The 23258-nt window shown below is 43.9% G+C and overlaps 4 protein-coding genes across 4 annotated transcripts; 2 read left to right on the top strand and 2 right to left on the bottom strand.

Annotated features, from left to right (window-relative positions):
* Positions 1–992: 992 nt before the first annotated feature.
* Positions 993–3329, bottom strand: LOC142889251 (leucine-rich repeat, immunoglobulin-like domain and transmembrane domain-containing protein 2). The gene is made up of 3 exons (XM_076027877.1): positions 3220–3329; positions 2290–3071; positions 993–2094 (listed from the first exon to the last, which is right to left on the bottom strand). Exons 1-3 carry the CDS (start codon positions 3327–3329, stop codon positions 1307–1309), a joined length of 1680 nt encoding a protein of 559 aa, XP_075883992.1. The 3' UTR covers positions 993–1306.
* Positions 3330–4299: 970 nt separating this feature from the next.
* lrit1b (leucine-rich repeat, immunoglobulin-like and transmembrane domains 1b) lies at positions 4300–7607 on the bottom strand. Its single transcript, XM_076027876.1, has 4 exons — positions 7461–7607; positions 6626–7086; positions 6082–6387; positions 4300–5953 (listed from the first exon to the last, which is right to left on the bottom strand). Exons 1-4 carry the CDS (start codon positions 7598–7600, stop codon positions 4884–4886), a joined length of 1977 nt encoding a protein of 658 aa, XP_075883991.1. The 5' UTR covers positions 7601–7607; the 3' UTR covers positions 4300–4883.
* Positions 7608–10700: 3093 nt separating this feature from the next.
* Positions 10701–14628, top strand: rgrb (retinal G protein coupled receptor b). Its single transcript, XM_076028155.1, has 7 exons — positions 10701–11147; positions 11623–11779; positions 12417–12538; positions 13406–13559; positions 13660–13777; positions 13988–14101; positions 14321–14628. The coding sequence occupies exons 1-7, from the start codon at positions 11072–11074 to the stop codon at positions 14459–14461; spliced, it is 882 nt and encodes a 293-aa protein (XP_075884270.1). The 5' UTR covers positions 10701–11071; the 3' UTR covers positions 14462–14628.
* Positions 14629–20220: 5592 nt separating this feature from the next.
* Positions 20221–22228, top strand: LOC142889425 (putative vesicular acetylcholine transporter-B). The gene has a single exon (XM_076028154.1). The coding sequence runs from the start codon at positions 20221–20223 to the stop codon at positions 21787–21789; it is 1569 nt and encodes a 522-aa protein (XP_075884269.1). The 3' UTR covers positions 21790–22228.
* The last annotated feature ends 1030 nt before the right edge of the window (positions 22229–23258 follow it).

Raw genomic sequence — 23258 nt, 5'->3', positions numbered from 1 at the left:
ATGTCTTGTTTTTAAATGAATATATGAAGATCATTCTCGAGTCTTGATCCATTTTTTCGCCACGTTTCATTTAGTTAAGGGATGTAAGTGAAGTTTTGTTGCATAAGTACAGAGCAGGCAACGCATATTTCTCAATCTATTACGATCATAACACTATTTGCAGTATGATGCCAGTTACGGAATATAGTTTCCACTTAATTCAAAGACTCACTCCATCATGTCTTAATTGGTAAATTAATCTGAGTTAATTAATTGATTAAATACTGTTCGCAAACAAGTACATTTAAAGTAAACATTTTCACTTGAGCAACTGAGCCAGTCTAAGAACATGCAATTGAAGATATATGTCTATCTAGACATATGTTTCATCTCTTTTCATTCTTTAAATATTTATTAGGTCAAAAGAATTTAATGGACAAACATGCACTTCTGTGTTTCTATTTGCAGTCACAGTCAGCTGAGAGCCGTCCTTCAATGGAAATATCATGTCCTGCTGACTAGGTTCTGATGGAAAACCACTTTAATCTTCTTATGAGACCGTATATAAATGCACAGGGAAAACACTGCTTATGTAACAAATCCCCTGAGTGATTGTGCTTTAAAAAAAGAAAGAAAGAAAAGAAAAACAGAACATGTCTCAGCATTTGTCTTGACTCGCCTTTAATCAAAAGCCATAAAAATGAAGCTCAACTCCCAGTATGAATACAATGCAAAATAAATAAATAAATGCCATGATAATTTTGTTTTAAAAAAGAAAAGAGCTATCGCTGCAAATTACTAAACAAAATTAAAAAAAAAAAATGACATTAGAAAATAACCTTTACAAATATACAGTGATAGTTACTTACATTTTTCTCATTTCATCATTACACGTTAAAGTATCAAAATATGTAAAAAAAAAAAAAATATATATATATATATATATATATATATATATATATATATATATATATATATATACATGTGTATAAAAGGAAAAAAATGCTCAAAATCAACAACACACATTCAGAACATAATCCTTAAAATACAGTGAAGAGGCATTTCCGGCTAATATCTTTGTAAGGGCTAGTTTGTGCCTTTGGTTTTCGTTGGTGTCTTTGATGTGAGTTGACAGAGAAAGCACTTGTGCTCAGTTTTGTAAAGTTAACTTTTGTTAACCAATAAGGTATCCTTTCATTCACAGACAGACAGACGGATGGATGGATAGATAGATAGATAGATAGATAGATAGATAGATAGACAGATAGATAGATAGATAGATAGATAGATAGATAGATAGATAGATAGATAGATAGAGAGAGAGATACTAGTACATATAGGCTGCACTTCCTCCTGGGCGCCTCACCTCAGTCTGTTTACCTTTCTTTGGTTTCTCCTCAGAGTCCCTACACAGGTTTTCATCGCTGGCGGCCTGCAGGCTGTCAAACGTTCCCTGCCTCTCCATCCCCTTTGAGCTTTCTTCACTCTGACTGTGCTTCTTCCACAGGTCCGCACAGCGACTTGCGCAGTTGAACTTGGGCTGCGTGGTACAGGCATACATCCCAGCCGGCACGGCCAGCACCATGGCACACACGATAACGATGATGTGAATGAGCCTCTGCCTTTGCTCCCGTTCGCTGATTTCGTTGCCCGTCACAAACACCAGGCATTGGTTATCCTTCGGTGCGTGATTCTTCAGAGTCACGCAAACCTCGTACTTGGTGACAGGAAGCAGGTTGTTGACGGAGTAGCTGTTGATGCCGGGGCCAATGTAGATCATCTCCTTTTTCCCCGAGTCATATTGGCCAAAGTGGATGGTGAACCAGGTTTCTGCTGGGTTCTCCATCGCCGCGTGCCACTCCAGCGTGATGCCGTACACTGTCTGCTTGGCGATGCGGATGTCGATGAAGGTATTGTCGTCAGCCGAAATCATGGGGACGGGTGGAGGAAGAGGAAAGGAGGAGTTGAAGGAGGTGACGTTCACCACGATGCTCGCAGAGGAGTTGCCGATGAAGTTGTTGGCCGTGCACGTGTACAACCCTCGGTCCGCCAGGCGAAGAGATGGGATCACCAACTTGGACACAACGGTATCCTCATTTATTTTTGTCTGAGTGGCTGCAGAGATACAACAAACATGGTTACATGCTGCAGGTGAAACATAGGCAGTTGTTTTCTGAAAACTTTGCCTGGTAAATTTGTCACCACGGTGCCGAAGCTATTAAAAGAGATACACAAATACCACGCTAAGTGCTCCCAAGGCAGCGTTGTGAGTTTAATGGATGGTAGTAACAGAAAAAAAATATATCTTACTAGCAAATCCTCTTATAATCTTCAGACTGTACATCCACTGAATGCTGGGGGTTGGCCTGGCCTTGACTAAGCATGTGAGTGTTGCATTTGCTCCGAGAGGTAACGTGATGTTCGTCTCTTCGGCAGAGGCCAGCGGCTTCGTGCACGTTTTTAGCTGGATCTCATGGAAAAATTTGTCTGCTTTGGATACGGGGCGGGAACACCTCAAATACGAGTTCATCAGAATTACAGGAGGGCCAACAGCCCTGATGAATTCGACAAAGCCCTTGAGACGGCAATCACACAACCAGGGGTTGTCGTGCAGAGCCAGAACTACGTTTGAGACTACTCCTTCCTTATCCCACGCCTTCCCTGCTGTTTGGTACAGAGGCCAGTTGGTGAAGACGTCTTTCGATATGATGCTAAATTGATTGAAGGATAGATCCAAGTAGGTCAGGGCAGATAAGTGTCTGAGCGCGTGTTCAGGCAGGACGTCGAGTCGATTGTGCTTCAGGTCCAGAATCTTCAGCATTGGTGTGTCCTGGAAGGCAGTCCACGGCACTGATGTTAGCTTGTTCCCCTGCAACCTCAGCTCAGTCAGGCTGGCAAGCCCCTCCAGGCTTCTCATGTTCATCAGAGTGAGCTCATTGAAGTTCAGCCAGAGGGACTCCAAGGTACTAACTTCAGAGAAAGATCCTCGAGGCAACTCTGTCAGGTGGCAGTTCTCAATTCGAATTTTGGTGAAATTCTGTGGAATGCCCCTTGGGATTTGACCCATGGAGGTTTCCATGCATAGTAACGACCTGGACAGAAAACACAAAGTCATTGAGGACCGCCAAACCATTTGTGTCGGTACACTGCAATCCTCAATTCAACAGGTGCAGCTTGTTTTAAAATTCCGGGCATGACAGCTGACTTGCTGCAAACGTGATTGTTTCGGCCAGCACTTACCTCCCAAAGTTATCATCTGCACAGGAACAATTGACTGGGCACGTTGACGATGCCTGGGCGAGATGGTAAAACAACAGGAAGACCTGTAACGCAGCGCAGAGCGAGTCCATGATCCAGGAGGTGACAAGCAGAAAGGCCTGTGAGGGGAAGCGTGAGTCCAGACTACGGCGAAGAAAGCCTATTACCTTAATCCTGCTTGACGTAACAGTTAAGACAAGTGACACAGTGTTCAACCACGTATAGGTGAGTTCAATTTGTATCACTTGTCTATTTTGTCTAGAAAACATTGTGCACTACAACAGCATTTAAAACATTCACAAACGTTTCAAGAGTCACCAAGTCTCGTTGGATTTGATTGAGTAGCTCTCTATTCAGGTATGACCCTCAGATGGCCGGCGTGTGTCTAATTCCATTTTGTTGTCTCCTAGCACAGCACAGCACACTGACACAACAGGAGGCCTATAAAGTGGGCCGGAGCCCATCAGGCTTAGCAGCGCTGAGAGGGAGGGCTGCCGAGGGGCAGATGTCTGGAGAGGACTGTAATCTGACCTCAATAATGTGAATGCTGCTTGTCACACAGGTTGTTAGAGGTTGAATCAATCTGAAGCGAGACCGTGCAAAACAATATCGCGCCAATCTTTGACACACATTTGTTGATGACGCATTTGCCTGTGCATGCTTTTTACAAAGGAGCATAAGATACCAGCTAACGACGGTTACAAAGCTAGGACTCCTAATGTCTTTGCTTCAAGAGCTCTTTAGCTTGGGTTTGGCAAATGAACACACAATAGATATGTTAAAGGCAATTTAGTTGGTTAATTGATTTTTGTTTGTTTTTTACTGATTAAGTTCTTGAAAATGAATGACGCGTTTACAAAATACATTTGCATAGATAAATGATTAACTGGTGAATTGCTAAAGTAGCCATGCTGATACATGTACAGATACATGTGTTTTTTCTTTGATTATTTTACCACAGTTTTTTGCAAACATTTAATTTGAAAAATAAATTGCAAGAGCATGTAAATATCAAAAATATTTATTTTATACAGTACATTTATACATACATATTTTGGTCACAAATATTTGCACATTTAAAAAAAAAAAAGAAAAGGCCTACTGCATTCATGATTTTGAGCAAACAGTAAACCTCGGCACATTAACATAATTCTGACATACAAACTAGACAACTACCTGTAGGTTCTTTTTAAACACAATGAGGTGGTTACATCTCGGAAAGTGAAACTGAACCGACTGGGTGTTTGTGAGTTGAAGGAAACATCTCAAGACATCTTTCTCAGCAAAACATCCATTTTAAAAGTGCATCATTGCTTGAAGAAATGTTAAATGCACACGTTTGCATTATAAGCACGTGAATACATAAAACGTTAATACATTAAACATTAATACTTTGTCACTGGATACAGTTTTCCCTTTTTTCCATCCACAAAATGAACGTTCTGTTTGTTAGTGTTTAATCCCCACAAGGCTGTAAAACAATGTTGTACATGTGGTACCATCAGTGCTGTCAGTGTCTATTAAGGACCACCTTAAAAGAGCAGCTGTCCTTGTAGTTTCTGAGCACAGTGGCTTCTTTTTCACACCATTAATATTTTTTTTTCTTAAAAAGTGCATCATCTGAAAGTGGTGGCAGACATTAAGTTTCAGCAGAAGTACTCGTTGGGTGGCCCTTCAGTCCTGGCTGTGGCCTCTGAGTCGACGCTGGACCGTGCTGAGAGCAGCCGGTTGGATTCATCGGGATTGAGCCGGGTCAGGTACTCGCCTTCCATCCCTTTCGCTTTGGACGCTGGGCCGAGGGTCTCAAACGTGACGTAGGAGTCCTGTATCTCCTTGGACTGCCGGCCGAGCAGCTTCTGACAGCGCTTCTTAAGCGCCCCGCAGCACACAATCAGTGTCAGGGGGACGGCAATCACACACGCAACCGTTATCACCACCACATTAATGAGCTTCTGAGTGCCACTAGCGCTGGCCGCCTCGTCTGTTGAGAAGATTACACACTGCTCCTTTTTCGGGATCAGGCCTTTGACGCAAACACAGGCAATGTACTTTGTCTTGGGCATGAGCCCATCTATAGTTATCCGGTTCTTTCCAGCGCCTACGTTGATTCGTCGCATGTCCCTCTCGCCAAATATGGCATATAAGATGCTAAATTCAGTGGTGTTTGTAGCGGTGGGCGCCCGCCAATTCAGCGAGACCGTGTGGTCGGTGTCACCGATCACCTTCACCGAGCGCACCACCCTTTTCTCCGGGGCCTGCTGCAGGGACGAGGCGTTGGCCGCCAAGTTGCTGAGGGCTTCCTGCTCCGTCTTCGTGTCCTTCTGGGGGTCTGACGCTTTGCCTTGGCCCTGTGACGTGTCGTCCGAGATGCTGTAGCTCTCGATCTCGTACTTCCCTGTAACACCCTTGCCGTTGAGAGGTTCAATGATGGGCTGGGCGGCAGGCGTTGTCGGCGGAGGGACATACCGCGCAATCAGTTTTTCTTGGTATGCCGCTCTTCCGATGCCACCAGTTTTCTTCCCTCGGGTCCTTTTGGACGCACCGCCGACAGCTTCATCAGATTTGAAGGAATCCGTGATCACCAGAGAGATGATTGCATCTGCCGTGCCCACGAAGTTGGTCGCTTTGCACAAATATTTCCCCGAATCCCGATAGGAGACGGCAGGCACACTCAGAATGGACCAGATGATGCCCTCCTTGGAAATCTCTTCCTGAACTGAAAAATAAATGAAGCAGACACGCACAGGTTTAAGCGCGGCGACTTTTTAATCCCGTTGACACCTGGACGTAAATGGGTCCCTGTTCTAATTCAAGCATGGCACAAATTAGTTTAGCAGAGCTCACCAGTGCCGTTCATCTTTTTGCCGTCGGCACGGCTCCAGGACAGCTCCGGGATGGGAACGCCTACGGTGCCGCAGCGCAGCAGGACGTTGTTCCCCAGGGAGCTTCGCACACGGGCCACGGCCGTGTGCACCCGAGGGCCCTGGCACCTCTGCAGCTCCGCCTCGGTGAAAAGAACCCCTGACAGGCTCTCCGGGTCAGCACACCGCAGCCTGGTGTCGATAAGAGCCACGGACGACGAGGGCAACTTCTGAAACTGGACCAAATCGTACAGCCGACAGTCACAAAGCCAGGGGTTGTCGTGTAGTCCTGAAGGAGAAAGCAGGCAAAGAAAATATTACTCATAACAATACAGTGAAGTGAAGGCTTTTTTTAGAATGCAGCTAAAAAAACAAACGTAACCAGTCTGGCAAGTTGCCAGATCACAAAATAGAATCAGACTAATCTCCCTTCATTTTAAACACATCCAATCTTAAAGTAGGCCTCATTAGCGCTAGGCAGATTAAAAAGTCCAAGAATCCCAATATGTCCAAGCTTGACTCCTTACCAAGAATAAGTTTGGACGAGTCCGTGTCCTGGGATGGCTTCACACTCAGCCACATAGTGAGGACCTCAGCGGGAATAGTCGCTAAACTGTTACTGGATAAGTCCAGATAGGTGATGTTTTTGAGGTACCGGGTGGCCTCGACAGGGATGGCAGAGATTTTGTTGTTGTGTAAATCAAGGAGCCTCAGGTTTGGCATGTCGGTCAGAGACTCCCAGGGAAAGCCGGTGAGGGCGTTGCCGTCCAGCCGGAGCTCGTCCAGGTTGTAAAGACCCCGGAAGCTGTCGACACTGAGCGAGTTGAGCGAGTTGAAAGACATCCAGAGGAACTCCAGGTTGTTGAGGTAGTGGAAGTTGTTGGTCGAAATCCGAGTGATCGCCGTCTTTTCGATGCGCAGCTTGGACGTGTCGGTGGGGAAATTTGGGGGAATTACAGTGAGCTCCGGATCATTGCAAAGGACGCTCCTGCAAGAGCAAAATAAAAAGAGTATGGTATTAATAAATGGCAAAATAGTTCACTGTGATGTGATATGTGCTGTTCTAGACTATCTAATATCTCTGTGTTTACCAGATGCATGTTATGCCATGTTTTAAAAGTATGTACATATAGTAAAGCGTCGATTTAAGAAAATGTAGTAACCTATTGTTCAGTAACAAGCAAAGCAGATTAAAGGGCAAGTCCAAGTTAATCCTTTACTACACGGAGTGAGTGAACTGAGAGAAGCTGCAGGGAAATCAATTTCGCACGCAGTGAAATTAAAGTCTGTGGGATTGGACGCGTAAACGCAGGGTGGTCGTGCGGGGGGTGAAATACAACCAAACTAAAGCGTCAGACTTACCTTGCTTTGGATCCGTCGCTTAACTTGTGATAGAAGCAGCTGCACTGTGCGGGACACGCACTGCTCGGCTGCGGGAAAAGAAACGCCACCGCCAGGCAAAGGGCGGCGGCGGCAGTAGCGGGAGACAAACTCCGGCTCATCCTGTCCTGCACAATTTACTAACTCTACCCGTCTAAACTGAAATAATAATAAATAAATAAATAAAAAATCTATCGGGGGTAAAACAGGCAGAAGCGCTCCGACTAACGAGACATCGCGGCGGTGCGCAGGCTCACGGTGATCCACACTGCTCCGACTGGTCTGAATCCCGAGATAAAAAGGATAGGCAGGGATTAGGGAAGGACTTGGGTTATTTTCATTCACACGATTAGGCTATTGCTCTCTGGCCGCTGATAGGCTGCGCGTGTTTTCACTTTCATTCTGCGGGAAATAACATTGCGGTTAATTTGATTGGACTGTTGGTTATGGGCAGGGGACTGAAAGAGGCCCCAGGGGTTCAGAATAATCTTAAAATAATTAAAATAATACAAAATATTTCCACGCATTGACCAAATTAACTGTTTTATTTCTTTCTCAAATCGAATTATTGAAACAAACAATCAGATGGAGAAAGGTAATGGTTTCTTATTATTATTCGTATCTTTCAAAAAAAAAAAAAAAAATACATTAATGGGCTACCATGTGCCGTAAAACAAAACGAATCTGTAATTGTAAGTTACATAAACTAACAAAAATAATTATCTGAAACTTGAGTTTTAATAATAATTCACCCAAACAGCGGGTCCACCGGTGAAGAGGTGGCTGCATTACACTATCTATATCTACATGTATCTGCATGGTTCCGGAGAGGGGATCTGTTTGTGCTTAAACATCACGGCTGGTAGAAAAAAATATATATAGATGAGATGAAGTGGGACACCATAAACACCGGATGCAACCACTTTCCTCGCCTTTAGACGCCACTAAATACATTGAGCCTTTACAGCATCAAGACTGTTGAACGGCTCTTTACATATAATAATCATGTCCATTTGACATTTCTTTTAAATCCCACGAAAAAACGAGTGCTTTATAAATGTATTTTTTTTTTCCCTCTCATTGTGTTGAGGAAATAAAATCAAGGAAATTATTCACAAATTGATGGACCGCGTGTTCATAGTGTGGCCACTAGATGGCAACCTGGAGTCACCGCCTGTGTTTTGTCTGTTTACCTGTTGGCCAGACCCAAATCATATGATTATCAAATGACAATTAAAAAAAAAAAAAAAAACCTGTCTAACCTCGTGCATTTAATCACAAGTTTACACTTTCTATGACGCTGGATAAACATTCATATCAGCCCCATTATGACCAGTTGTGTAGCTGAAGTCGTGAAAACACTGACATATTTTATACTACCAAAGAGGCATTTGGCCAAAATAAAATAAAAAATCATTGAGCTAAAACTGTCATTTGAATGTTGAGAATATATATTTTTTTGTTTGTTTAAAAGAGTGAGAGAGAGAATGCCATATCTACAACAAAGTTTTTCTCTTCTATAGTAGTATTACTGTGTATAAATATGTCTATATCTACCTCTTGATTATGTAAATTGTACAAAATCTATTTTGCCACTTTACACGTCACTTGTTCAGTTGTTCCTCTTGTCCCTGATCTTCAGAGTTTGTCACAAATGATTTTCAACACTGAGACCTTTGTTTTGTTGCAAGAGCAGCAGATTATGACGGTGCAATTAAATGTTGGCCAATGCATTAATGTGCAGTCGCATTGTGTTGTTGCATTTAGGCCAGTCACAGGTTTCATTGATCGAGGCTGCCGCCAGTCTGATTTTCATCCAATCAGTCACACAGGGAACCTCAGTTTCTCAGGTCTTTTTGTTCTTAGTTGTGTTTTGATTTATTAATTAACCAGTGATCACATTACTGGTCCGCTCCATCTTTGTTGTAGTTTGACACTCTGTTTTTTATGACAATTACATTGATTTTTTTTGTTTCACGATGAACTCACCCCAGACACCCTAAACTTTTTTGCATAATTTTCTCACACGTAGCAAATGTGAAGAAACAAATGGGACAACATGGCCAGAGTGAGCACAGACTATTAAATTTCCACTGGGACACATCATGATTTCATGGTTAATGAATTTGTGGTAATCCGTGGAACAGATTAGTGCTGCGACCACCAGACTCTGTCCAAACGGAGGAGTTTGAAGAAAGGTCAAATTATAGCTGTCCTCTTTTGTTTGGTCAAACAAATTAGAGAACAAATATGTTTCTGCTGCTTTTTAATTAACAAATATATCCAGTTGCAAGTATTTAATTGTATTCTTGATGCACCACTTCTGACTGTTAACTGCTGGATTCCACCCAAAAATATAAGTAAAAGTCACCATTTGGATTGTACATGTTGACATCAAACACATGCAAGTCCACATAGTAGGACATAAACACTGGTTACAAGTATTCGTTAAGAATAAATAATAAACAACGTATGGTTCGAGAAAAGGAAGCAAAGTCCAGATGACGTGAAGGTGTTGAAGGTCAAAGTACTTCAGCAGAAATACATGTCGGTATTATTATGGTGAATAATTCCTCCAGGAAGTTAATTAAAAAGCCTGCAAAAAATATGAAGACATCAGAGAAATAAACTGCTTTCTGGTGACGGCAGGAATGTAGAATTTATTCCTAAAACACAAAATGTTTCGAGAATAATAGCAGCCGTGTTTCATCCGTTATTCTTGTGCCAAATTGCCACAATAACATTGACAGGGAGGGGAGCAGGGAATAAAAGTATTTAATGTAATAATCTCATGTTTAAAGTGATTTAAGAGCCGATTATGGAAATAAACCTTTGCTTAGAGTTTAATTAGCAGAAAAGTCCAAGCCAAGATCTAGAGAAAGATGAAAAAATGAACAAAAATGATTATGAGTGACAGAAAAGAAAAATGTTGTTGCCACTATACAAATAACATTTTGACGAGTATATTTTTTTTAAAAGGCAGTTAGTTATTTTATTGAAAATAAATAATTTCTGGGCACTAGGTAAATTTCCTTTTCATTGCAATGGAGATTAATGATTAAATTAATGATTTCAAAAAAAAAAAAAAAGTTACCAAAGCCCATTTTTGGTGTGAATCATTACTTAAAAAAAAAAAAAAAAAAAAAAATCCAGGCGTTTAAACTGACTTTGGGTTAAGAACACCATTTCCCATGATCCCACGCTTTCTTATCGCCGAGTTACACAAACGCGGTCTATTGACCTGCACGGAAAGTTCGGCCCAGCTGAACATTTTTAGACAAATCAAATCAGTAAAATCTGCGCGCAGCCCTGAAACCACAGACTTGCACCGCAACGTCACCGGGTTGCGCAGGAAAAAGCCCAAAAGTGGCTGCAACTCGGGAGGAAGTCTGCTCGTTAGTGCATTCTTGGAGGGATTGCAGTGTGGGGTTATTAAGATTAGTCTCTTTATGCTGTTTCACGTGAAAGAGCCTTTATAAGGCCCCGCTCGGGTTGCACAAAGGCGGCTGTGCTTCGGCAGAGTGGGATTCATTTCGCGTTTGTTTTGTGCAAAAATATTTTTTTGTTTGCTGGTTAGTTTTGTGCTTTTCATCATGGCAGCGTACACTCTACCGGAGGGATTCACGGATTTTGATATGTTTGCATTCGGCACAGCGCTTCTGGTGGGAGGTAAGTGGACAGAATGGCAACGTCAGAAGGGCCTGTTTCAGACTTAAAGTGGCAGGCCGCTGTAAAATGACTCCATTTGGGAAACATAAGACAAGAAATAAAAAGTTTAGAGTCGTTGAGTATTGGCATCAAGTTGAGTATTTGCTTGTGTTATTTTCTACGATAATTATTTTCATTCAGTGTTCTTCCACCCAAAATCCTTCAATATTTCACAAATCTGGAAAAATGTTAATCGTATAATAAATAATATAATTGAATAATTATAGTTTTCCAATCAAAAACTAAAACAGTTTAGAAGAGATTAGCAGAGCTGCTGCAGAGCGACTCCACTCTGAGTTGTCACGAAGTGAAAAACAAGGCACCGATACATTGTTGCTGCAGTTGGACTGCATGGAAATTCAGGGAGATGCAAAGCAAGACCCCAAACAGTGCAGCACTCTTGTTAAAAGTGATGTTTCACCCTCTTCTCCTGCAGGAATGGTGGGATTCTTCCTCAATGCCATCAGCATCGTGTCCTTCCTCACCGTGAAGGAGATGAGGAACCCCAGTAACTTCTTTGTGTTCAACCTGGCTGTGGCCGACCTCTGTCTCAACATCAACGGACTGACGGCCGCCTACGCCAGCTACGTCCGGTATGAATCTGTTGTCTTCTGTCTGTGTGTTTTTAACATCACAGCAGAGAGCTTCAAGCATTCACTTGAAAGAAACCAAAAACAAAGTCACAGCCTTACAACACAGCCTATGGCCAACTGTTAGGTAACACTGAACTTCATAATCCAGTGGAAAATCCATTTTATGCTGAGGGTAAAGTTCACTTATCGCAACCTACTGAAAGCCACAGATTGATGTTTTTTTGTAACTTGCGTCACATTTAAACTACTTGTGTAGTTTCCAGACTTTGTCTCTGTGACTTTTCCAGTTTCTGGTGAACTTTGCATTCAGCATCTGAAGCCTTTGACAATCTTTTCTTATATTTTCATATCATTTTTGTTTTTGTAATTTTTTGTGTGCAACGCACAGAAGTGGAACTTCTGGAGAAAAGCTTTGTTCCTGTGCTGTTTAATCCTTCGTGTGAATGCGATGACCACTGGAAGCTTTTTTTCTGGGGTTTGCAAGTCAGCATCCCTGCTCCTGATAAAAGTGTTTGGCTTTTAATGGTCACATGGCAGAGTCAAACACTTTGAAAACTATGTTCCCATCGAATGTCCTCATGTACTGAAACTGAGAACATACTGGCTGCTGTTTGCCACATCTGACTCTCTCCTCCAGGTGTTGGCCCTTTGGTCAGGATGGATGTGCCCTCCATGGTTTTCAGGGGATGATTTCTGTGCTGGCGTCCGTCAGCTTCATGGCTGCTATCGCCTGGGACAGATATCACCAGTACTGCACCAGTGAGTACAGCGTTTTCCCCCAGATACAGTTTTTTTTTGTTTTGTTTTGTTTTTTTGGAAACTTAATTTCAGACAATTTCGGATACAAGCAAAAGTTCCTGAAAAGAAATAAAAATAATAAGTTAATAAGGGTTATTTAAATCTGAAATGGGATAGGAGGACGCAGAGCTTATCTCATCCTATCCCAATGCTAACATATATCGCGATTGCAACTAAAACAAAAGAAAAACAAAACTGTTAAGTTTACATTCTGTGAAATAAATAAAGTCACTCAGCACACTCACCTTCTCTTGTATACCTTGGAAAAATACAGTTTTTGTACATCCTTTTAAATTGGTCTACATTTATTGCTAGTTTTATTGTTTCTTCTGGATGCAGTGAACGGTATCACTCCACCCAGCAACTACGTAGTTCTGGCTCCACAGCTGGCTTCTCCACCTCCCAGAGCTGAAAACAGCAACCACTGATGGTTAAAGGCAATACGCCTAATCATGTTACTATCAGGGTTATTGTAATCAGGGGATTTGCCAAAAATGTTGAACTTTCCCTTTCCCTTGGTGCGACTGAGTGATTAGAACCTCTGAGGTGGAGGGATACGTCAGGTTCGCAGTCCCAGTGATGTGATGTGTCAGTGTGAATTAAGTCATGTATAATATCCAACACAATTGTCATTTTTCAAACTGATAGCCGCTCTGTTTGGTAATGTGTTATTGTTGCAGTGCTGCCCCCTAGAGGCCAAAACATTGGTCAACTATAGATTATAAAAGGGATGATAAAAAAACAAAAAATCAGTCACAAGATATACTTGAAAGTAACAAGATTCAGCTCATGACACACAACCCAGTGGAGCATGATGTGATTCCTCAGGGCAGAAGCTCTTCTGGAGCACCACGCTGACCATGAGCGGCATCATCTGGATCCTCTCCATCTTCTGGGCCGCCGTCCCCCTCATGGGATGGGGCGTCTATGACTTTGAGCCCATGAGGACCTGCTGCACGTTGGACTACACCAGAGGCGACAGGTGGAGATTTTTTTTTTTATTGTTGAACGTCTGCAAACATGACACGAATGACGATGCAACAGTCAGTTTTTTTTTGTTCTTGGTTGCCTTGAACCTGCAGGGACTACATTACCTACATGCTGACGCTGGTGGTGCTCTACCTGACCTTCCCAGCCATCACCATGCTGTCGTGTTACGACTCCATCCACAAACACTTCAAGAAGGTCCACCACCACAGGGTCAGTGTTCAATGAGTGCGTCATTATTTCTGAAAAGTCAAGCTGACACAAACCCGAGGTGTGCAGAGGGCTTGGAAATCCTCCTTTTTAATTGGTTAAAAGAGTTCAAAGCAGTGATTTTAACAAAGTTTTAAACAAAAACGTGAGATTTAACACTTGATGCAGTGTTTTTATTTTTATTTATGTATTTCTTTTTTTTTTGCATTGCAGTTTAACACTAGTCTGCCCCTGAGGGTAATGCTAACGTGCTGGGGTCCTTACGTCCTCATGTGCATCTACGCCTGCTTCGAGAACGTCAAGCTCGTGTCGCCAAAGATGAGAATGGTGAGAAACAATTCAGTCCAAGTTCCTCCAGATACAGTGATGGGTGTCAATCAATCAGTGATTTATTTAATCATGTTGTGGCCGATAAGTCAATGTCAGAGAGTCCTGTCATGTCTTAATAGAATTGCTTTCAGAAAAAAAATATTCTAATGATTCTAGAAATTCATGAAATTTCTCCATCAATCACCATCAACACCCTGAGACTGTTTCTGCTTGTAGGTGCTCCCAGTTGTAGCGAAGACAAACCCCATCTTCAACGCTCTCCTCTACTCATTTGGAAATGAGTTCTACCGAGGCGGAGTGTGGCACTTCCTCACCGGACAGAAGATTGTCGAGCCTGATGTCAAGAAGTCGAAATGAGAAGTGAAGCGGACGCATCGTGGCCTCCCCACAACTCCCTCACGTCACAAGCCACTTACTCATAGCGTGACCGCTGAGTAGCTCTGTAGATCTCTGTACAGCTGTAACAAGTTTTGCGAATCTGCCGTCAGAACCTCTCGTTGAAACTGTTTATCATGAGATAATGTTTTGCAAATAATAATTGAACTGCCATTTGAAAGCAACACCGTGTATGTATTTCCAGCTGAAAATATCAGTTTCAAATTCATTGTCTTGTAAAATTGGGAGAAAACAGCACCCTCAGCTCAGCAGCCTTATTTGAAAACACATCTGTCCAGTCCCAAACGCAGCATCTCTGTCTCACTGACACTTCATGTCAAGCTAATGTCTGTGTGTGAAGTGTTGCTGGGGGGCGGAGCTTCTTCTGCCAGAAGTCGTCAGGCAGGCAAGCAGACAACCAGTGTGTCTTAGTCGTCTTCTTTAGCCACTTCCTACTGGAACCTCTCCCACTTGTCATTGGAGGTGGGGGCGGGGGGGGGGGGGGGGGGAGAGGCAGGCAGGGTTTCACCCTGGACAAGTCATACCTGTAGAAAGACAAACAAACATTGACACTCACACCTTCGGACAATTTAGAGTTGCTGATTGGTCTCACATTCATGTTTTTGGACTGTTGGAGGAAGCGGGAGAACCCACGCAGACCATGCAAACACACAGAAAGGCCCCAGGCTGGGAATTGAACCAGCAACCTTCTTGCTGTGAGGCGACAGCGCTAACCACTGCACCACCGTGTCGACTGCAGTCCTACAAAAACAATGGCGTGCTGTTTCTCCTCCGTTGCAAGTCATTCATTCATTCATTTTCTATTCCCGTTTCTTCCCGAGCTCAGGGTCACCGGGGTCTGCTGGAGCCTCTCCCAGCTGTCATAGGCGAAGGCAGGGTGACACCCTGGACAAGTTGCACATAGAAACAGACAACCATTCACACTTGCATGCACACCTACGGACAATTTAGAATATTCAGTTGACTTCACATGCATGTTTTTGGAGTGTGGGAGGAAGCCGGAGAACCCGGAGAGAACCCATGCAGACACAGGGAGAACATGCAAACTCCACACAGAAAGGTCCCAGGCCTGGAATCGAACCCACGGCCTTCTTGCTGTGAGGCGGCAGGGCTGACCACTGCACCACCGTGTCACCCGTTACAAGTGTTACATTTTAAAATCAATTTTTTAAACTTTCATTTTACAAACACCACACTGTGTTGCAGCACAGTCCCCTCCGTCCTCAAACCACTGAAGCTCCATGGCGGCACCGCCACTGTGTGCCTCATCAACCTCAAAGTGTTCCTCCACTGCTATAAGCGCAGCTAATTTTGACAGATAGCGTCCAGTGACGTCCTCAGGTGGCACTGCTGTCTCAAGCCCCGGCTAAGCAGATTAATCACCCGTGTTTGTGTCAGGAAGACAGTTTGAGGTTATGCAACTTGTGTTCAAAGTAAGCAAGCATTCACTGTGTTAAGCCTCTATTATGCAATTAAAACTTTGTCAAAAGCCAGAGCCGAGTGAACTTGCATCTACTGATCCCTTTATGTAGTCTGCTTGAATTTTCATGTAGTCTTACATTTACAATTAGCACGAGTGCAGCTGTCTTTTTTTTTTTTTTCCTTTTGGCATCAGCGTGGACAAGCGCAGCAAACGATGGCTGCATTCTCAAGCCTGAGCTGCTAAGTGCATCCACCACATGCAGTCACACTAACCCCAGAGGTGGCTGCTGTTCGTGCCAGGCGGCTGTCAGCAGGTGTAATCCCCTCGCTGGTTTTGGCAGTCGAGTCTTAATTGGCGAGCGGTCGGCCCATAAAGGGGAACAGGAATAAAGGTTCAAAGAGTCAATGGGATGTCGTGGTGTAAGAGAGGCGTTAAAATAAACGCTCTGTTTTTGGAACTTGGAAATCAAAGCAGCTGGTTGAAGGTCATGTTTGTCTAAGGTATTTTAAGAATAATCAGGAAATATTAAATTGTACACAGTAATTTGAAGTACGGGAGCTGCTGTTGTTGAAATGTTGTTTTGACTTAAATTGTGTCGAGCTGAATTTATGCCCTAACCAACGCCTACACAAGCAGGTTTGTCAGATGTTTTATGAAACCAGTGTGTGTAAAGTTAATGCTGTCAAATTAAACTAACGCTATATAGTTTTTATCACTTAAAATAATGTTTTCAAAATAATTTTGATGGTGATTTTTTTGTTTGTTTGTTTGGTAAACTATTATAAACTATTATAGGATGCTCATTTTGGTGAGTTTTGAGCTGGTTACTACCAGATCATTTTTAAATACCTCCCTCCCAAAGACCTCCCACTCTAAAACTTCAGTCTGTTGCAGAAAACACTCTCCTGTGGGTCATTTCACGCAAACACACCGTTTTCATGTTACAGCTCTTCAGAAAACAGACAGCAAATCTGAGGACTTTAAAATACAGAGCCTCTAATGGACTCTACATTACAGTCCCTTTATTCACTCAATTTGCCTACACCGTTTTTGTGAGTCGACTGGTGAACCATTTCACTAAGATGAGGAAAGAACACACTCGGCTCTACAGCGCCACCTACAAAAACAAAATGACTGTTTTCAGTGATACAAAGATAAATCACTGCCTCATCTCATCAGGGATTGGTACAATCACATTGCAAAAAGCTTATTGAGGGTTTTCATGGCTACGACAGCAGCGGCATCAATGGTCAACGGGCCACGGCGGGCTCAGTCCCTTAAACGCTGCTTGCAGCTTTAATTGGTATTTCTTTAGAAGAAACTCTGCTCCTGTAGCAGCAAACGACTTCAAATTTCTGAAAAGCTCCAAAAATTAGCAGCAGTCAGTGTCACATGTTGGATACTGGCTCTCATACATTCTACTTATAGAGATTCTCTGTTTTTTCCTGTCAAAGGGGAAAGGAGCCTAACAGATTAAGCAATCAAATTCTTGGAAACTGTTTCTCTCGCTCCCTTCACTGACTGCTGAGCCAGTGAGCCTGCGCTAGTGATCTAATTCAGTCGGAGCGGTAAACAGAAGCGGCCCAAGTTGGCAGGAGGCAGGGAGCACGGCCTGTCACAGACACATATAGCCTCGCTGAGCTCTCTGCAAACAGCTCAATCTGAGCAGGCCGAGGAGAACTTCCTGCTGTCTGTGAGCGAGTGGGTGTTGATGAGTGCGGGAGACTTCTCACCGCACACGTGATCAGAGATCAGAGATGCGCTTGACCAGGCTGGTGTGCACCAAACAAACACACCATGAGCCTGCATGAGCTATGCAGAGATACAGTATGGGGCTACTGGAAGTTTTCTCCGCAGGAAAACCCAACCGAGGCAAGTCACGGTGACACAGTGGCGTCATAGTTGAACAATAATTTTAAAAGGTTTCTGTCTGACTCCTGCAGCTAAGTAGAGCATCTTCATCGTCATTAGGGAAATTGGGCAGTTGTTTCCTGTAGTGTGTTAATCCTCTCCACTGGGTATTAATGGCTGTACGTCCCCCTACCCACCATTAAGTAATCCACTGCACATGCTCCAAACACCCTTGCAAATGTCATTGTAATTATCCTAAGTGTCAATATCCACAATTAATAATAAAATCTTAAAACTCAGGACACATTCAATGGGAAAATGTGTGAGTAAAATGTTTTGTCACACAACCATAGAGACAAGACATTTGTCCCAATTACACACACACACACACACACACACACACACACACACACACACACACAGCGCCCTCCAGCGTTTCACAGACAAAAAGTTGTATCGTGAGGCTATTTTCAAGTCTTCACTGCCCTCTACTGGAGAGGGAAAAGTAGACGTTTCAAATTTGAAAACGCTACAGATTTTGTTTTTATTGTAAATATGTCTCTATTTTGCATGCATTTTAATGAATTAAAAGAAAGAAACGTATTTTTTCCTACTTAAAATAAATCCTCTTACGTGAAGTTGAGATAAGATGATAATCCATTATTAGTCACGCAGTGGGGAAATTTCTCCAAAGAAATAGATAGAAAACAATAGATATCAAACAAAGAGACTAATATATTGTATTATTATCATTATTATTATTATTATTATTATTATTATTATTATTATTATTATTATTATTATTATTATTATTATTATTATTAATATTATTATTATAGCAGCAGCAGTGGTAGTAGTAATAGTAGTAAATAAAAAACGAAACAGCATAAATCAAATTCTAGCTAAATCTGAAATTAACATTAGATGAAACTATTTGAAATGTTTTCTTACAAGCTACACAAGCAACCTTGTCGAGATGCATTTTAAGGCTGTATGTTTTGCATTTCACCACAAGGTGGAACTGTTGTGTAACGCTCGACTGAGGTCTCACTTGCCAAGACTGTTTGGCGCGTTGTTCCTGCGTTGAGCGTTTTTTTAATCAGTTCATTTGTTTTGTTTTTATTTATTATTTAATAATAAGTATACAAATGTGTATTTCCCCTCAACGAAATCGTGATGCTTAATTTTTTAAAGTTCATTTTTAACAAACAAACATGTTTATTATATCTTTTTGTTTTTTTCAATTATGTACGAACTTTTCATCAAACCCAGCGAATTATAAACTAACTTGAATTACTGCATTATTTCTTTGTACTACATTATTAAAAAAAAAAAAAAAATCTGCACTGTTATTGCCTATACAGAAGCTAATTTAATTGACAACGTTGATGCTTATTTTGTATGGTTGTTTTTCTTTGAGCAGCCGCTGGTATTTATGCTTCTTCTTGCTACACATTTCGCATTTCTGTCTCGTTTATATATATATATATATATATATATATATATATATATATATATATATATATATATATATATATATATACGTCGCGTCTCTGAGAAACACGAGTCCTGCCATTTTATCATCTTCGTGTGCGCGTCAAATCATCCAAAGCCAAGACCGCCAACACTGGACATTAACAATAAAAAAAAAAAAAAAAAAAAAAAAAAAAAAAAAAAAGACGCCCCCCGCCCCCTCTAAGCTCTTGTAAAGGGGGTCGTGATGTGCTCACAGGCTCTTATTGGTTGAAGTGATTGCTGTCATGTTTCGAAAATTATCATAAAAAGAGGGAAGTGGCGAAAGGATCCACTCGGGGGCAAAAGCCGCTGGTGCGTCACGGCTCTCGGTGGAAGAAAAGGGGGGCAGGCAGACAAAAAAAAGAGGACCAAAATAGCGCAATGACCTGCGGGTGAATGTGCGCCGATGGCCACCGAGTCGCTCGTGCTGTCAGAGCTACGCGCGAACGTGCTACAGGTGACAGGGGGAATGGGCACGGGGCCGAGGTGTTGCTAATCAGCGCGAGCGGAGTGCGGAGGGGAAACAACAAATCGCTCCGAAGTAACTTTTGCCATGTGAGATTAAGCGGCGGAGCGCGCGGCTGCAGCAGCGGGGAATCCTGCGGACTCTGAACCACCACGTCACTTCTCGGGAGATCATGAAAGAGCGTCGGACGCGGCTGCAAGGCGAGAACAAGTTGCAGGAGCTGAGGAGAGCCGTCGACGCCGATGAACTTCATCGTCGCCTCTCCATTTACGCACAGGCGAGGTGAGGACGGGGAGCGTCGCGTCGCCGTGGAGGAAACGCCTATGAGTCAGCCGAGGAGTTGAGAGGTCGGCAGCACAAGAACCAAGCACAACTATATCTTGATTATTACTACTTTAAACAATAAAAATATATATATATATATATATATATTTTGGGAGGAGGACAAGAAAAAAAGAAGCACACATGGATGGAGACGGAGCGTCCGGGCTGGCCAAGTCAGCCGCCGTCAAGCTCTCCGAGATGGGCGAGAGGACCAAGCAGCTGGGCACCGCCATGCGGGACCCGCACCAGCAGAGGCGGATCATACTGGTGATTGTTTGCGTGGCGCTCCTGCTGGACAATATGCTCTACATGGTGATTGTGCCAATTATCCCAGACTATCTCGCCGAGCTGGAGAGCGAGCAGTCCGAGCACGTCCACGCCGTCATGCACGCGGACGGCTCGGCCGGCAACAGCACGAGCCAAGACAAGAGCTTTAAGGACAACCTGGACGTCCAGATCGGAGTTCTGTTCGCCTCCAAGGCCATCCTGCAGCTGCTGGTCAACCCGCTGTCGGGCACCTTCATCGACCGGGTGGGCTATGACATCCCGCTGCTGATTGGACTCTCGGTCATGTTCGTGTCCACCTGCATCTTCGCGTTCGGGGAGAACTACGCCACGCTCTTCGCCGCCAGAAGTTTGCAGGGTGTGGGCTCCGCCTTCGCGGACACGTCTGGCATCGCCATGATCGCCGACAAGTACACGGAGGAGTCGGAGAGGAGCACGGCGCTGGGCATCGCCCTCGCCTTCATCTCGTTCGGGAGCCTGGTGGCGCCTCCCTTCGGCGGCGTCCTGTACGAGTTCGCCGGCAAGAGGGTGCCCTTCATCGTGCTGGCGTGCATCTGCCTCGCGGACGGCTTCCTGGTGCTGACGGTCATCAAGCCCTTCTCCAACAGGACTAGAGAGAACATGCCGGTGGGCACCCCTATCTACAGACTGATGATCGACCCCTACATCGCCGTGGTGGCCGGGGCGCTCACCGTGTGCAACATCCCGCTGGCCTTCCTGGAGCCCACCATCGCCAACTGGATGGAGAGCACCATGCACTCCTCCCAGTGGGAGGTGGGTCTCACCTGGCTGCCGGCCTTCTTCCCGCACGTGCTCGGCGTGTACATCACGGTCAAGCTTGCCTCCAAGAACCCCGAACTGCAGTGGTTCTACGGGGCTCTGGGCATGGTCATCATAGGCGCGAGCTCGTGCACGGTGCCCGCGTGCAAAACTTTCGGCCAGCTCATCGCGCCGCTGTGCGGCATCTGCTTCGGCATCGCGCTGGTGGACACCGCGCTGCTGCCCACCCTGGCCTTCCTGGTCGACGTGCGTCACGTGTCGGTGTACGGCAGCGTCTACGCCATAGCAGATATCTCCTACTCGGTGGCGTACGCCATGGGTCCCATCGTCGCCGGCCAGATCGTGCACACCCTCGGCTTCGTGCAGCTCAACTTGGGCATGGGTCTGGTCAATGTGCTTTACGCGCCGGCTCTGCTGCTGCTGCGCAACGTGTGCCAAATGAAGCCGTCCTACTCCGAGAGGGACAACCTGCTGGAGGAGGGTCCGCAGGGTCTGTACGACACCATCAAGATGGAGGAGAGGAGGGCCAAGAAGAAGGGCTACAGCTCGGCCGGGAACTGCGTGTCGGTGGACGAGAACGGCTTCGACCCCTTCCGTGCGCAGCGGTCCCTGTCCGAGGAGTCGTCCGGCGCAGAGTTCACTTAGAGCGGCCGAGTTCCGGCAGCTGACTCCCCTCCCCCTCCTCTATCTCCCCCAGCAACACACAGCACAAGCCCTGCACAGGTTTGGAAAGGAGGCAGAAATGGCTCACTTAAACCTTTTTATGTAAGTAAAGATGTGCAATATATCACAACCGAGATTCGAAAGGAAAAAAAGCACGACTGCGTGACACGCTCTCCAAAGCTACTTTGATTTTATTTTATTTTTTTATATTTTTTATTATTATTATTTTTGTTTTCTTGACTTTCGACTGTGAGTTCATCGTGTCAAACAAATCAGTGTAGCGTGTGTCATGGAGTTTTTTGTGAAAGATCTATCAGCGACTGTTGAATTTGTGTGTATTACTGGGTATTGTACAATAATAATAAAGATATAATAAATTGCTGTGCATAAGGGATTATACGGGACCAAACATACAGAGCACATTTACCCCCTCCCGCCCCCCTCCCTTACAAAAAAAATCAAATAAAAACAGCCCAGGCCTATATTTTCCAGTTTGAGAAACATTTTTCTTTCTCGCACATTAAATGGCCAGTTTTCGTTTATCTATTTCTGTTAGAAAAAAAAAAAAGAATACCGTGAATTCCACGTTACAAAAGAAGTGGGCCTGTTTGTCAATTAAACATTTTAATTATGTTTGAATTTCGTCTGTTGAGATAAACACGATTTGTATATATGTGGATAAATGCACAATGTAAAATGACAAAAAAAGAAACAACATATGTGGACCTCTACAAAGTGTGCGTGACAGTGTGCGCGAGTGCGCGGATTGTGTGTGTGTGTGTGTGTGTGTGTGTGTGTGTGTGTGTGTGTGTGTGTGTGTGTGAAACAAAACTGTCATAACGTAGTTAATAAAGTCAGTCTCCTGGAGATGAAAAATATGTATTCGTTGATCAGTTGTCGTTTTAATAAATCTCTGTTTGGACCTGTGTGACGCTGGTGGTTTCGCCCTTTTTAAAGATTGAAACGATGAAAAGGGGAAGAACATTGGGCGTGAGAATACACGAAGAAATAGGCATAAAATCTCGACATTAGATGATGGGGTGGATTGGGGGAATCAGCCAGGGAGAACTGATAAAGCCCACTTTAAAAAAAAAAAAAGAAGAAGAAGAAGGGGAAAAAAAAGTGAAAAGAAGGGATATATTTCAGAAGTCTGGGTGGCAAAAGAAAAGTAACCGGCTTCAGCTGACACATCTGCATCAACCTAAAGAACCACCCGAGGCACCGCGAGCTCGTGTTTTTCAGCCACCGCTGAAGCAGCTTCCCAGGAACCCGTGGATGACGCGCCAAAAGTAAAAGAAAGAAAAAAAAAAACAGACGCTTTCTCCTCCTTCTCCATAAATCAAAGTGATCAGATATGGGCGGGGGCTGAGGGTGATGAAGATGTTGCTTAAAATGGTCCGCGAATAGATGAGGATGGGAGGAGTTTCTTGCCTGCGGGGGGAGAGGAGAAG

The sequence above is a fragment of the Nelusetta ayraudi genome, unplaced genomic scaffold (genome assembly GCF_046127955.1).
Source record: "Nelusetta ayraudi isolate G7.1 ecotype Tasmania unplaced genomic scaffold, CSIRO-AGI_Nayr_v1 ptg000022l, whole genome shotgun sequence".
Taxonomy (NCBI): domain Eukaryota; kingdom Metazoa; phylum Chordata; class Actinopteri; order Tetraodontiformes; family Monacanthidae; genus Nelusetta; species Nelusetta ayraudi.
Note: the sequence above shows the minus strand (reverse complement) of the source record. Positions and strands in the feature narration are given on the sequence as shown.